Source organism: Carettochelys insculpta, chromosome 3 (assembly GCF_033958435.1).
Source record: "Carettochelys insculpta isolate YL-2023 chromosome 3, ASM3395843v1, whole genome shotgun sequence".
NCBI lineage: Eukaryota > Metazoa > Chordata > Testudines > Carettochelyidae > Carettochelys > Carettochelys insculpta.
Window position 1 is genome coordinate 207,582,325 of NC_134139.1, and position 15,995 is coordinate 207,598,319.

A 15,995-nucleotide genomic window follows, 5' to 3' on the forward strand; every position below is an offset into this window, starting at 1 on the left:
CCTTCAGAACAAGGGCAGGAGATGGATGGCAGGAGATAAATCACTTGATCATTGTCTTCTGTTCTCCTTCTCTGGGGCACCTGGCATTGGCCACCGTCCACAGATGGGATGCTGGGCTGGATGGACCTTTGGTCTGACCCAGTATGGCCGTTCTTATGTTCTTATGTTCTAATATTTCACCTAAAAATTTTTGGTTGGAAAACTTCATCTAGCTTTTCCTTCAGCTCCAGTAACATGAGACGAAAGTGCAGAAGTACTTGTAACGACTTGTTGTACAGGTTGACTCTCCCAAAACCAGAATTCTCTCGTCCAGCAACATCTTTCGACCAGCAGAACCATGGCTGTTACTGAACCAGAGATCCCAGATGAGGAGCTTGGTGGAGGGAGCCCGGTCACCTTAGGCAGGGAAGCCCAGCGGGGCTTGCATACCTGTCCAGAGGTGACAGCTGGCTGGAGGCCTCAGGGGGTCTGGGACCACGCCAGCAGCCTGGTGGGGGCTGCACCAGCTACCTGTGTGGCTGGGACCATGCTGGGAGCATGGCTGGTCCAAAGCTGGCCTCGGGACCGGGACCAGGCCTGGGTTTGTGCCTGTGGGGCTAGGGCAGTGTTCGTCACCCCAGCTGGAGCTGGCATCTGCAGGGCCAGGGCCACACTTGCAGCTCTGGGGCCATGCCAGCAGGCCGTTTGAGGTGGAGCTGGCACCCACATGGCCGGAGCGCTGGCTGGGGCCGTATCCAGCATTGGGCTGGAACCAGTATCTGCAGCCAGAGGTGGCCAGGCTGGTGTTGGCTCAGCAGGAGACAAGGAGGCCCTGAGGCTGGAGGGGGAAAGAGGAGCGGGTAGCAGACTGGGGAGTTGGATGAGGGGACCTCCCTTTGTCCAGCAAATTCTCTTGTCTGGGACCAGTCAGGTCCCGAGGGTGCCGGACGACGGAGATGCAAACTGTGTATATTTATTATACTGTCATATGAGACCACCCCGTCAGCATATTAAAGAACTAAATTTTACTAGGTATTTATATTAACCTCAGGTCCCAAATTCTGTCCAGCCTGGGAACCAGTACATTTAGTTAGTGTTACACTAAGCTAGCCCGCTACTCTGAACCAGCTGGTGAGGTTATCCCGAGAACTGCACAAACAGCACAAAATATTTGCCACGAATATCCATTTCAATTCACGTTGGCTGCGCTTCAAGCCCGCCTTGTGCCTAGCTTTCCCTTGGTTGCACGTTGTGGCTGTAAATCAGATCTTCAACTGCGACCAGCAAATATCTCCAACGCCTGCTGATGGGGTAGGGCTTTGAATTACTCCGGAGAATTCTTTCCCAGGCGTCTGACTGCTGGGTCTTGACATCTGTAATGTAAGCCATGATCTGAGGATGTCAGTAACTCAGCCAGAGGTTGTAGGGCTGTAGCTGGAGTGAGCAAGAGAGGTTCCGTGGCTTGCAATTTGCAAGAGGTCAGACTATACAATCATGATGATCCCTTCTGTCCTTAAAGTCTATGAACCTAAGGTCACCAGAATATCCCGATCCCCATTATAAGCCAGCACATGTTGAGTAAATATTCTAGCAAGTGGTTTTGCTAGCAGGAACGTCTGGGAAGGTGCCAAGTCATCAATGAATATTAACAGCAAGTGAATTTTGAATGCATAAGCCAGACCCTGAGATGCTGTCACCCAATCAGCCATCATAAAAATACCATGTGATCTGTGTAGCCGGTCCCAGGCAATCAGCACAACTTGGTTTTCAGGGGCCACCTCCCCAGGGGATGTGAATTGTTGTAGCGCCATTGAAATGAACAGTGCTCTGGGAAAAGTCATCATGGTTGAGGATCTGGCCCCAGCTGTTAAATATTTACAATGAGCAGCTGGCCGAACACTGCCGGATAAGTGTTATTGGTCAAAATTATTCAGGGTAAAAATTCCCCCCAAGTGCAGAGACCAAGCACAGCTGATGTGAGTTGTCGGCGGTGCGTAGGTCTTGTGCTGGCCCTGCTGTTCTAGGAAATCCGCCACCACCGCTGACCTGGGGCTGGTAGGAAGCATATGGGGAAAGTCACATCGCTGAAGGACCACGAGATGCGTCACCGTGACCCATTTGGGGTGTGTTCGCTCCCATGTGGGAGGACTGTGGCTCAAGTCGGGGAGAGGCTAATTGTTATTTAAGACTGGGGGTAGAATATTTTAGCAGCTATTTCACTCTAGTTTGGTATCTGGCTGTTTAGCAAGAGAGGCAGAGTGGATTAAGACTCAGGAGAGCTGGATTCTATTCCCTGCTCTGCTGTCTGCCCTGCTGGGTGACCTGAGGCAAATCACACCCTTGCTTGGTGCCTCAGTTTCCCTACCTGCGAAAGGGAGACAATGCAACTAACCTCGTTTGTGAAACTCTTTGAAATCTCCAGATGAAAATCTGAGTCCTGAGGTAGAGCACCCTTCGTGGGGGTAAGTTAACCCCCACAGTGCTTTGTTCAAAAATACCCACAGCCCCCTGAACTCAATGAATTCTACCTTCCCCCCCTCGCTTCTTGCAGAGCCGGGAAAGGAGTCTTTTCAGTGATGAAGCTGGGCAAGATACGACCTCCAAAGGAGGACTCTCACCGAAAGCAAGGTAGGTGCGGCTGTGCAGAGCTGGGGCCGTGCAGGGCAAGAACCCCCCCAAGCCTGGGTGGCTTGGCAGATGCCATCCATTCGGGCAGTGATATGCAGACCAAAAACAACCTTGCATTGCTCCACCTCTTCTTTATGTTATGTGGTACAGACCAACTGCCGGGGTGGGGAGAGAATGAATATTTACATTTTCACCTTGCAATTTTTTTATTTTTTTTTTTCAGTTTTTTATCAAAACCAAACTAAACCCTCATTTTCCAGGATTTTCTTCCTCTTCTTTCTTTCCCTTGGAAATGGGGGTGAAGGGGGGCAGATTTTTTGCAGGGGGAAATTTTGTTTCCTTTTAAATATTTGCTGTGGAAAATCCTCACCCTTTGCCAGCCAGCCCTAATGACTGATAAAGAGATGGCTCTGTCAGCCCGCTGAAGGTTTATTTCACCTGAGAGCACATGACAACAGGGAAAAGCAGCAGGAGAGTAGGTGGTAAAAAGATGAGACATAAAAGGTTGTTACAGGGAGGAGGGTGAAAAATTGTTTTATTAACCTCTCAGGAGAGGGCAAGAAGCAACGGGCTTGAATTGCAGCAAGGGTTAAATTCTTGGCAAAGTTGTAACAAACGGCTGAGAGAGCTTGTGGCATCTCCATCCCTAGAGGATTTTAAGAGCAGGTCAGACACACACCTGGCAGAGAGGATCTAATTAATCCTGCCCCGAGTGCAGAGGACTGGACTAGATGAGGTCCCTCCCAGACCTACATTTCTAGGGTTAGAGGCTTGGCCAGGGAAGGAGCTATTGAAATTCGATATTGGCGCACACCTGGGCTGCTGCCCCCTGTGGCAGCTCAGACACTGGGACATGTCAAGCATTGATCTCTGGGCAGGATGCACTGGTGAGAGCAGGCTGCGTCTAGAGCCCAATCTTTTCTTGGCTGTTGCCATACCTGGGCTGGGGGGGCTGAGCCCCATGTGCTGCATCTGTGTTGGGTATCACAGAGTGATATCCTGTCCTCATCCAACAGCGTTCCCCATAAGCTGAGCTCTTGGGCAGGCAGCCACCCAGGATAGAGTCAGGTGCTGCCCAGCTGATTAGCGGGGCGCCCACAGCCACCCGCAGCTGGCAGCCTGTGTTTCTATGGTGGTGCTTATCCGTACATGCCTCAGTGCACATAGCAAAATGTATTCTAGGGGGAGAGGTAGATTTGTTCGAGGGTAGAGAGAGAATCCAGAGGGACCTGGATAAATTGGAGGACTGGGCCACAAGAAGTCTGATGCGGTTCAACAAGGAGAAGTGTAGAGTCCTACACCTGGGGCGGAAGAATCCCAAACATTGTTACAGGCTGGGGACCGACTGGCTCAGCAGCAGTACGATGGAAAGGGACCTAAGGGTTATGGTGCATGAAAGGCTGGATATGAGTAAACAGTGTGCCCTTGTAGCCAAGAAGGCTAACAGCATGCTAGGGTGCATTAGGAGGAGCATTTCAAGCAGATCTAGAGAAGTATCGGAGGGGTAGCCGTGTTAGTCTGGATCTGTAACAGCAACAAAGGGTCCTGTGGCACCTTATGGACTAACAGAAAAGTTTTGAGCATGAGCTTTCGTGAGCACAGACTCACTGATGAAGTGAGTCTGTGCTCACGAAAGTTCATGCTCAAAACTTTTCCATTAGTCTATAAGGTGCCACAGGACCCTTCGTTGCTGTTTTAGAGAAGTAGTTATTCCTCTTCATTCGGCACTGGTGAGGCCACATCTGGCATATTGTGTCCAGTTTTGGGCCCCCCAGTATAAAAAGGATGTGGATTTGCTGGAGCAGGTTCAGTGAAGGGCAACAAAAATGATTAAGAGTCTGGAGCACAAGACCTATGAGGAGAGGCTGAGGGATTTGGGCTTGTTTAGTTTACAGAAGAGAAGACTTAGAGGTGATTTAATAGCAGCCTTCAACTTCCTGAAAGGGAGCTCTAAAAAGGAGGGTGAGAAACTGTTCTCAGTGGTGTCAGGTGGCAGAACAAGGACGAATGGTCTGAAGTTGAAGAGGGAAAGTTGTAGGTTGGATATTAGGAAAAACTACTTCACCAGGCGGGTGGTGAAGCATTGGAATGCGTTGCCTAGAGAGGTGGTGGATTCTCCATCCGTTGAGGTTTTTAAGTCCCGGCTTGACAAGGTCCTGTCTGGGATGACTTAGTGGGGGTTGATCCTGCTTGAAGCAGGGGGCTGGACTACATGGGCTCCTGAGGTCCCTTCCAGCCCTTTGATTCTGTGATTCTGTGATTCTGCTCAGGGATAGCGACAAACTAGAGGAAACACTGCCACCCATCTTTTGCTCCCCCAAACTGTAGCTCTGTGTTACCCACTGAAGAGGCCTTGTGAGTCCTCTCTGCTTACCTAGTCCTGGCAGCTCAGGAGGGCTGTAGCAGGCTCAACTAGCCAATACCTCAGTAGGCTCAGGTGTAATTACCACGAAGCCTCTGTGGTGGCACTGAGAGGCCAGGAGCTGGGTATGTTGCAGTGATTACAAGGTCGCTTGGCGTACATTGTGTTAATATCAAAATACACTGTGCGGTACTTACCTTTTCACTAGGGGTTGGAGCATTCATGTGTAAGCCAAGCAGATACCGTCACTGTAATATGACAGGGCTTCTGAGCACAGCTAGAGAAATCAATCCAGAGTATCTTTGCTTAAAATTGGGCCACTTACAGCCCCAGGCTGGGATTTCCTTCTCACTAAGGCAAATCCAATTAGCCACAAAAGTACCTCTGCCAACCCCCCTGGCCAGCCAGAAGCCACACAGAGCAAACCCACAGACTTCCCAGCTGCTACACCAGCCCAGACCAACAAGCCTGGACTCAGATGAGCGGTTCTTAAAACCTATTTCACCGACTCCACACAGATTCTCCTGAGCCCGAAAGGGTCCAGCCACAGACCCCGGCCAATATATATTCGGATCTTACCCAAATCACAGCACAAAAGCCAGATCATTTAGACTCTAAAATCTAAACATTCACTAACAAAAAAGAAAGAACAGGGTAAGAGAGAAAAATTCTCAAAGCAATGCTTTGCACACATCAATTCCAGCTATTGATGCAGGCCAGCAATGTTCTGTGCCGGTTCTTGAAAGTCTCTGAAGGTTCACCCCATCAGGGTAAGATTCCAGATTACATAGTTTTAACTACTGGAGAATTGTAGATTTGGCCAGCTGCATGCTGGGGTCAGCATGCTGAACATGGGTCCTTGGAACAGGAACAAGGTCAAAAGACTTTCTCAAGACAAAGGACTGCTCTCCAGGATGGATGCTCCTAGGCCCCTTTTATAGTTTTCCCCTCGGGGGGTTGGGGCGGGGGAAGCCCTTTCTTTTTCCAATAGCCCCGTGAGGGTCAATGCCATCTGACCAGGTGAGCCGCTGTGGCAAAATGCCATTGGTGGCTGGATTTGCCAGCACGCCCCAGTCATCTACACGGCAGGTGGAAAGGATGTCTGGGCATCAGATTTCAGTTCCTTTGCTCAGCCCAAAGTCACCTGACCAGAGGGCTGCACTCCACTGACAAGTCCCACATGTCTGAGCCTCTGTTAAGCCCTTTATCCTGTCTGAGGCTGTGTTCACACCTCCCATTGTGAATCTGAGCACGAAAACAATGTTAATACGAGTGCGGAGCTGAAACCCATCACTCTACCTACAGACACGACACAGGCAGGTAAGTAGCATACACACATTCAGGGCCTCCTCAGCTTTCATTAGACACCTCACACGCCCCGCACCCCCGGCGCAATATTTTGGTGCCAGTAGATACACTGGGCAAATGGAATGGCTTCCATATCCAGTCATGAGACAGTCACACAACAGGTTAGCGACGTCTCATTCAACCCCTTTTGCAATGGAACCAGGAGGGGAAGAGGGGCACCGGGCTGGCCAGTGTGAATAAATGGACCAATGGGTCATCGAATGCGGCAGCTCACCTTCTTTCCCTCCTCCCGCTGCTTGGGATCCTGCCCCATTCTGCACCAGACCTGGCCAGCAGTCCTTATCCAGCATCCCAGGCTGGAGCAGACAGTGTGTAACCTACACACCTATGGGTGGTTAACTATCCCACGTAGGGGTATCCAGACGCTTCACATGCACCCACCAGGCATGGCTAAATGGTGGCTTAGCGGAGACATGCCAGTGGGCTTCTGAAAGCTGTAGATCCCCAGGAGGGAGGGGAATCATTTATCAAGGTGCTGGGGTATTTAATTAGGGACCATGATGAGGAATAGGAAAACATAAACATCAGGGCACTCTCCAACACAGAGCGACAGACGGGTTAGGCTGTAGATACGCTCCTGGGGGAAGTGGCAGAAGAAGGTCCCTTTGCAGGAGACATTTCAAACTAGACAGGATAAGACATGCCCGGTAGGGAGCAAGCCTGGGGGAAAGGGATGAAGTGTTTCCCCATCTGAAACAGCTGTGATCTACTGTGGTGTTCCACCTTCTGCCACATCCAAACAAACCAACGGTCCGCCCCCTTCAGCATCTCACCTCATAGTACATGGGAACCGCTTGTATCCCTCTTTGTGCCACTCAGGCTCAGTCCATGAAGTCTGGTTTGCTTCTGTAGCTGTGGCCGATGCCAGCTGCTTTTGGGGAGTCCTGGGGATCCCTACCTGCCCCTGTACATCCACCTGAGCCATGGTGTAACCTCAGAGAAAATTCTTCCTGACCCTGCAAGTTCTGAGCAGTGAGAGAGAAACGAGCGTATGCAATAAGGAGCCCATCTCCTCCATCCACCTCTGGGTCCTCCTGCTCTTTGTAGCCTTCTCTAGCTGCTGTAATGACAGAGCCTCTCCTAATGGAAGCATACCTCCATTCCTGCAGTTTGCAACCCAGGGCCTGTAAAGTGGCGCAGTGACACTGGCCTTTTCATGCCGGGGTTGGAGGAATGGGAGCACTGACTGGCCTTCACTGAGCCATTTGGTATTTAACAGACGGTTCTCTGGGGGAGACACCGGCACTGGGGAAAGTCGTTCTTTTGTCTGTGTTCATGTGCATCCACCAGATGAACCGGCCGTTCTAGAGACAGAAGACCTGGACCGGAAAGCCATGCGGCTCGGAGGAGGCCTCGACCCAGACACCATCTCTCTGGCTTCAGTCACAGCTGTGACCACCAATGTGTCAAATAAGAGGTGAGGGAAGGACCTGAGCTAGGGAAAGACAGAAAGCAACATCCCTCCGTCCAGCTGCCCACCCCTCCTATCTTCAAGGGGATGAAGAGCGAGAACTGCTATCGGGGTGGCTCTTTAAAGACCTGCCTGGTATTTTGCCACATGCAGAAGGCAAAACTTGGGGGTTTCATTTTGCTTAGGGCTTGTCTACACTTTTGGGGCTTTTTTTTGCATAAAAAAACACTCCCCCCTCTGAAAAAAACAGCGCGTTCACACTGCCACGCACGAAAAGTCAAAATAAAAGGTCTTGTCCCTTGAACTAATAATTCCAGCTGTGCTAATGACTTTTGTCAAACCCCTGACCTTCAAGGTTGAAAATGAATGCCTGTGAACAAAGCACAGCTATTATTGGTTCATGTGAACGCTTCGTTTTGCAACGCTGTGGCTGCATGAATGGTATCGTCCAAAATATCACACAGTGCAGACACAACCTGGATCCAGAGAGAGAGGCCAGGTTTGACAGAGCCCCAGCTGGGTGACTTAGTTGGAGCTGGCCCTGATTTAAGCCAGGGGTTGGACTCAATGACCTCCTGAGGTCTCCTCCAGCCCTAATCTTCTGATTCTATGAGACACTCAAGAGAACGTGCTGCTCATATCTTTGTTTTATGACAATTGATTCTTTTCCCCCTTCAAAGGTCAAAGCCTGACATTAAAATGGAGCCCAGCGCCGGCCGGCCAATGGATTACCAAGTACGTGGGGCCGCTGTGACCTCTTTCCTGTCCTTCACGTGCTCCGGGGGCTAGAGGTGGGATGTGGGGGCAGAATGCCCAGTGGGGAAGATTGAAAGGGGGCAGGAGAGGGACAGACACCCTGAGAACGTTTGTTCCAGGCCTTTCCTTTGTTTCTCTAACCCCCTGGGTCCCTCTGGCCACGTTGACCTGTGGGGAGGCTCTGAACTCAGCCATTTGCTTTGCCGGTCTCAGGGTGGGCGGGGAACTGATTGCACACGGGTGAGGAAACGGTGCACGCCAGCTGCCAAGGGAAGCAGCAGCGTGGTAGGTGAGCTGACCCTGCCTGGAATCTCCAGGGCTGTCATTCTGCCACCTTCCCGTCAGCCCTGATCTCACCTCAGCCGACTAACGCAGGCCAGCGGATACCGCGGAGAAGCAACCAACTTGTCTCTCGCAAAGATGGGTGTCCATATCTCCTTCCCCAGGTGAGCATCACGGTCATCGAGGCCCGGCAGCTGGTGGGGCTGAACATGGACCCCGTGGTGTGCGTAGAAGTGGGGGAAGAGAAGAAATACACCTCCATGAAGGAGTCAACCAACTGCCCCTACTACAATGAGGTGAGCTGGCCTCTCACCAGACCTGGCTCCTGGCGTCGCTGGATGAAGAGAACAGACAGAGCTGGGAGTTTGCCTTCTTCACTCAGAGTTAGCAGAAGAGAAGGGTGGGATCCAGCCATTAATATGTACAGGCCCATGTCACACAGTAAGGGGTCCCCAGGCCCTGCCCCGCACCCGCAGGCAGACATGGCTCTCCATCAGCAGGGAGAACAGGTTTATTAGGCGACAGGGACACAGCATAGAACAGACCTGTCAGCACAGGAGCCAGCAGCCATCAGAAGCATCCATCTTGGGGAGAGGGGCCCAGAGGGGACCCCAAGCCAGAGCCCTGGCCCCCTTCCTCCCTCTCCAGCCAGAGGAGATTGCCCCACCGCCCAGCCCAGTTTTCCTTCTCTTGCCTTTGTCCTGTTTCCTGGGGAAGAAAGGTATCACCTCTTACCTAGTTGCGTAGGTTACAAAGAGCATGGAGCCCCCTCGCCTACGTGTGAGAAGTCATCACCCTGAAACTCCCCTGATCCCTATGCCCTGATGCTGTGCCCAGCGAAACTGAGGCCCTCAGCTGGTGTTACTACAGAGCATCGCGAAACACAAGCAACCTGAACAGGGGAATAAAATCCTCACACCCCCCACTTCATCACAGGCCACCTCAGGGGACTGAACTGGCAATAGTCCAGGCTCGGAAGTGTCCAGGTGCAATCTGACCAGCTCTTCCTCTAGCCAGAGAACTGCCACTTGGCTGCCCAATGGCCAAATACTTGGAATTACAGGCCCCTGTAGTACTGTGCCACGGGCTAGGTGGGACTGGCTGCCCAGGGCAGGACAGACCACAGGACCAGCCTCATGTTCCAGCAGAACACTGGCTCTTCAGGGCGTGTCAGCCCTACAGAAACGGGCTTGCTTGGCTGAGGTCTTTCCAGATTAATAAGGCAGCACCTGACCCAGGTCTGGCTGCTCTGAACAGACGTGCCCCTGTGCGAGTGCCTGGTTGGGGCAGGAATCAATAGCCAGGAATGAGATAAGGAAGAACTCCTTCTCATACCACTAGAACCAGGAGCCGTCAGATAGAAGTAACAGGCAGCAGGTTTAAAATGGAGAAAAGGAAAGATTTGCTCTCACAGCGCACACTCAACCTGCGGAACTCCTCACCGCAGGAGACTGTGAAGGCCAGAACTATAACAGGGTTTGAAAGAGAGCCAGATAAATTCATGGAGGTTTGGTCCATCAGTGGCTCTTTACCAGGATGGGTAGGAATGGTGCCCTAGTCTCTGTTTGTCTGGGCTGGGAAAGGGCGACGGGGAATGGATCACTTGATGATTCCCTGTTCTGTTCATTCCCGCTGGGGCACCTGGCACTCACCACTGTCAGCAGACAGGACACTGAGCTAGACAGACCTTTGATCTGACCCATTGTGGCCATGCTTATGAATCAGAGCCCAGTGTAAGGACCCTGACAAAGGCAGACACGACCCAGGGCCAGAGCAGGGTGAAACCTGAGACTGAGAGTCGCCGAGGAGCTGTTAACCACAGGGAATTTTGTGGGAATTTGTGGATTTGGGAATGCTTGCCAATCTGACGTAAAAAATTAGAGATTAAAGATTCGCACCTTTCCCTGGTTAACATTATAACCTGGGACAGAGTTTGCCCTGGGCTTGAGGTGAGATTTCCAGAAACCCTGTGATTCCACAGGCTGCTGGTTTGTTTATTTTAGCAGCATGACAGCATCAAAGCAGCAAGTAACAGATACAACCTGAAAGACGTCAAATAGTAACAGAGAGGGAGCCGTGCTAGTCTATATACTATCAAAACAAAAAAGCAGCCCGGCAGCACTTTAAAGACTAACAAAATAACACCTAATAAATAAATAACACCTAATAAATTATTTTGTTAGTCTTTAAAGTGCTACTGGACTGCTTTGTTGTTTTGAAAGATGTCAAATACAGTTAACATCTGGTTAGAAACAGATTCGTACTTAACAGTGCTAAGACAGCTAATACAATTCACTTCACCAACTGTAGCTGTGGTGTCAGCTTAGCATCTACAAGCAGAGTACAGTACTCACTGACTCCCCCAGACTGCCAGAAGCCGAGGCCTGCTCGCTTTGGTGGGCGAGGGAGGGGTTATTGCCGTGGGTGGAATACAAAGTCAAAGAATAGGAAAACAAAGGCTTTTCTCAGAAGAGCAATAGCAGCAGATAACAGCTCTGGCAAGGTGCTAGGCACATCATGGGTACAAATTCTGTACTGCGCCTCCTGCCACATGCAGCGAGGGGTTCTTGTACCGTTTTACCTCACAGAGCTTAAATACTGATGCTCAGTTAGGCTTTGGTTCCTTAGAATTCCCCAAAGTACCCCACGTTACTTGGTGACCTTAACTTGGGGTTGTACCCCCTGCCCGTATCCCATACCAACTTCCGGCAGAGGTCAACAAAAACACCATTCTGTGACCTCTACTCGAATTAGGGTATGGCCATCACACCTTTCCAGTAAGAGGTCGGTGGGGAAAGCTTGGACACTACATGATAGAGGACAGTGACGCAGGCAGCGAGGATTGATGCAGATAACTCAAAGTTGCTATTTTAACCTTAACTTTTCCTATAACCGGGGAAAAAGAAAAATTCTGCAAAAAGCCCCTTGTGCCAGGTCTGACCGGCAGGCTGCTTGCGTTACTGCTGAGAGGAAAAACAGGCCTCCCCTGGGCCCAAGTTAGCCATTCTATAACGGCTTCTTGACATGTGGGTATATGAAAGCAAAGCCTTAATCAAACTACCGCGATCAGACTACAGTCACTTCTATAGGCCTGTAAGCTAGCAAAGGCTACAGAGTTAGTGGCCAAAGTCCAGCCCAGGGCTAACACCAAGGAGTCTGAGTCTGAGTCTGAGTCAGGGTTCAGGGCCAGAGTCTGGAGGAAAAGTCCGAAGCAAGCTATAGCTGAAGCCAATTTAGAAAGACCTAATAAGACACATCTTGTATCACCCCTTATATAGGCTGGGGAGCCAATCAGGAGCCAGGAGGCTGCTGCCTGTCACACCCTTTGAAGCAGGACCTCCCGTGGTCTGTGTCCACCACAGGTCGGGGGCAATGGAGTGCGAGCGAGTTACAGCTGCTGCTGGGTGACAGCTGGCTGTTGTTTGCCTGGCTGCAGGGTGTAGCCCCCGGGGGTTTTACCAGTGGAGTCAGGTTCCAGTGCCACGGCTCGGAACCAGAGCGAGGGAAGGCTGGAAAGAAACAGGCACAGGAGCCACTGTAGCCACGCACAAATGCAGCTGATGCTTCCTCCCCTCAGGCACCACAGGGCAGTCCAGCTGTGCCGTTAGCTCAGCTGAGCCCAGTTCTGCTGCAGGCCCCGCTTTTGGACAGGGTCGTGGGGGTAACAGCGTCAGTCCCAGGCATTGTGTCCGCGTGTGACAAGGAGGAGCGAAAACGCCACAAAGCCCTGGCTCCTGAGAGGGAGGCAGCCAATACCCTCAGACTCAGGCCGCCCTTCGGATGCCTGGAGCCATACGTAGTACTGTTAAACTGGTGCCTTTGTGCCTGTCATGGTGGGAGTGGGATGAGTTTTTGGAGATGTGACTTTGTCATCTTCAGCAACATGCTAATGAAATATTTAAAAGCAATTTTTAGGCTACGGTCCTGCCCCCTCACACAGTAAACTCAAACCAGCAATCCTGCAGCACCTGAAAGACTAACACATTTATCGGGCAATGAGCTTTTGTGGGTAAGACCCACTTCCTCAGTAAACTTTCAATAAACTCAGAAAATGACAGCATACGCCCGAGCCTGGCCAGTTCCCATTAAATGGCTTCCTTACCACGAGGATGGCCCTTTCACAGGTTCTCCAAATAGCGCTGGTGTTTTTTTCCCTTTGGGGATATGCACATCTCATAGAGCTGGAAGGGAGGTCACTGAGTCCAGTCCCCTGCTCTCTGGGCAGGTCCAAGCACCCTCCCTGACAGATTTTTTTTTAATCTATTTGCCCCAGACCCCTAACAGGCCCCCCAAGGGCTGAGCTCACAACCCTGGGTTTAGTAGGCTGATGCTCAAACCACTGAGCTATACTTTAAAACAAGCTAGAGCCTCTCCGGAAGAAGCCGAGCCACAGAGCACAGAGAGGAAGTGGCAGGTGGGTTGGCAAAAACACTCAACTCTTTCAGTGCCCTACGTGGCTGCTTATTCCGCGTACGGGTAAGCCCAGCCCGGCTCAGCATGCTGGAGCAAGAAGTGCTCGGTGTTGAGTTTACCGATCCTTCCCCCACCATTTCATTATCACAGCAAATCACGTTCTCCATGCCGCCTCTCTCCAGCAGCTGCATCACCTGTGTAGCGTCGCCAGGGCTTGTCATCTCCGCGAGTGCGGGATGGTTGTTGGCGGCCATCTTGATGGTTCCTTTGTCCCCAGCCCTTACGGTTCTCTCCTTTCCTTTGCAGTACTTCGTCTTCGATTTCCACGTGCCCCCGGACGTCATGTTCGATAAAATCATCAAGCTGTCGGTAAGCGTGTGAGTGCGTGCGGCTGCCACCTCCTCACGGCCCTCTCAGAGCGTGGCCGGAAAGAGCCCGTTTGGCCAGCCTGGGGGAGAGGGAAGGAAGGAGCAGCTGGCAGATGCTGTACCAGCTACCCTCACCAAAAGCTTTGCCAGTGTCCCTCGGTCCTGGCCCACAGCCCCTTCTGCTAGCCCAGGGCTCTCCATTATTCCAGGCAGGGCTCACTCATGGACTAAAGCACAGGCTGAAGTTCCAGTCTCAGCACCTTTATCCCAGCTGGTTCACCTCAGCCCCATCCCACTTTTCTGGTCCTGGTGTAATACACAGGAGGTTTCCTGGGCACTGCTAAGACAGCCAAACCTTGATAAATTGCTTAAAATCAGGTCACTTACGGCCCAGACTGGAGTTCCTTTACTTAAGGCAACCAGACCAGTCACGAAGACACCTCTGCTGCCGTCCTGGCTAGCCAGAAGTTGCACAAGCAAATCCTTCAAGTACTCCAGCTTTCCTTGTGCTACACCCAGTATCTCTCCTCACACAGATGAGAGGTTATGAAAACCAATCTCACCAAATGCACACAGGTCTTTCCAGCCCCCAAAGGGACCAGCCACATTCCTGGGTCAATATTTACTTAGATCTTTTCAAAAATAACACGCTGGGCCAATCCTTTGGAATCTAAACATTTACTAATAAAAGAAAGACCGAATAGGATGAAAAAGTTAAAGCAATAATTTACACACATCAGTCATAAATTCCTTGGTATCATGATGGTCTCTGGAAATATGTCCCCTGTTAGGATGGATCAGCAATCCTTCTAGGCTCAGTTCCTGCAAGCTGCAGGCATGATGGAGGTTGATGGCAGAATGGTGACTGCCCAGAATCCTTTTATAGACTTGCCCATGTGGAGGAAAGACCCTCCTTTTGGTTCACTCAATGGTGAACTACCTGCTGTGGTCACCTGTCTATCCTATCCTTCTTTGAGGCTTTCCGCCCTTGGCAGCATGGTCAGACGACACGTCCCAACAACATTCCTGAGCGTGGATTAGAACCCCCTGCGCTTTCCCTGGCTAGGTGTTCTTTCACAGCAGGCTGCCCCCCTCCTATTGTGTCCTAACTTTGCCTACAAGTACAGAGCCAATATCTATAACTTCACATACAAAAACAACACAGACACAGAAGCAGGATAAACAGATTAAGTGAATCACCAGCTTGCATTAGACACCTCACTTGGCTCCCTTCGCGCTCCAGTTGGTGCGAAACCAGGACAGTGGTTACAACAGTAGTTCTCATGTTCATTTTAAAATCCAGCCATATCCCACCTGAGCAGGCAAACACCGCTCTGCTCACGCGCCTCGGTGCTGAGCCGTAGCAGCCTCCTGCCTTGCGGCTCCTCGGCAGAGGTGCCAGGTTTGGCCGTGTTTGGCACACGCTCGAGAGAGACCAAGGAGAACACCCGCACCCCTCCAGTCTGTGACATTGCCAGACGGGGGCGGCTGACTCCTTACCCCGGGACCCGCTGTCCCGCTCCCCACCCAGCGGGGCACGACAGCAGCTCTGCCCATTCTGACTTGCATTGGCCTGTGTCGATTGACAGGTGATCCACTCAAAGAACCTCCTCCGCAGCGGGACCTTGGTGGGCTCCTTCAAGATGGACGTTGGAACCGTTTACACGCAGCCGGGTACGAAGCCGTGACTGGGGGTGGGGGGGGGCATGCCTGGAGAAAGCTCTGCGCTCAGCCCCCAAGTTGTGAACTGAGGGGTCAGCGTGGCCTCTGAGGGGGTCTGTTTAAATGGAGGGAAGGGGGCGGGGCTGAGGGTTTTATCGGCGCGTCTTGGAGATGGTTGTTGTGCTCACCAGCGACGTGTCGACAAGACCATCACGCTGTTCCCAGCCCATGGCGTGATTAGTTTATGCCATATCCCCAACAGAAGCAGCTGCACTCTAGGTCTGTTGAAGAAAGGTCGGACCACCTGCATTCTGCCCTCAGTGTGTGTTTGTGCGCATGCGCAACAAGAACCATTATGACTGGGACTTAGTTTTGCACATCCCTCCAGTCGACAGGGCAGGTGGCAACACCTCTCAGGGCTTTCCAGGGCCTCCCTCCCATGGGCCCTTTGTGCATCCGCCAGGGCTCAGCTCCCTCAACCCACCCGTCCCCGGCAATTCAAGCCCTGCCCCCAGCCTGCTCGGGCTGCGTGGTCCCCCCACGTGTGAGCGATAGGCATGCCCCAACGCACGGCCCTCCCCCAGAGGCCCTGGCTCAGTCCACAGGCGACTGACAGTGGTTAGCGACGCACCACTCCGTTCCCACAGGAACGATACACTTGTTGATCCTTCCCGCTTGGGGGAGCACGTCATCCAGCAATCGGGCTCCCCCAGCCTCCGTTTGACTTTGCATCTCCTCAGCCCCACTCCTCTATCTGGCCCCCAGC

At 51.9% G+C, this 15,995-nt stretch overlaps 1 protein-coding gene across 8 annotated transcripts in view; it reads left to right on the plus strand.

The window, feature by feature from the left end:
- OTOF (otoferlin) overlaps positions 1-15,995 on the plus strand; it is a 272,506-nt gene that overhangs the window by 114,496 nt on the left and 142,015 nt on the right. For all 8 annotated transcript variants that reach the window (XM_074989057.1, XM_074989051.1, XM_074989049.1 and 5 more), the window contains 6 exons: positions 2,531-2,607; positions 7,628-7,754; positions 8,429-8,483; positions 8,951-9,082; positions 13,506-13,568; positions 15,157-15,241. In XM_074989057.1, the coding sequence (XP_074845158.1) occupies positions 2,531-2,607; positions 7,628-7,754; positions 8,429-8,483; positions 8,951-9,082; positions 13,506-13,568; positions 15,157-15,241 (539 nt within the window). The remainder of the gene's footprint in view (positions 1-2,530; positions 2,608-7,627; positions 7,755-8,428; positions 8,484-8,950; positions 9,083-13,505; positions 13,569-15,156; positions 15,242-15,995) is intronic.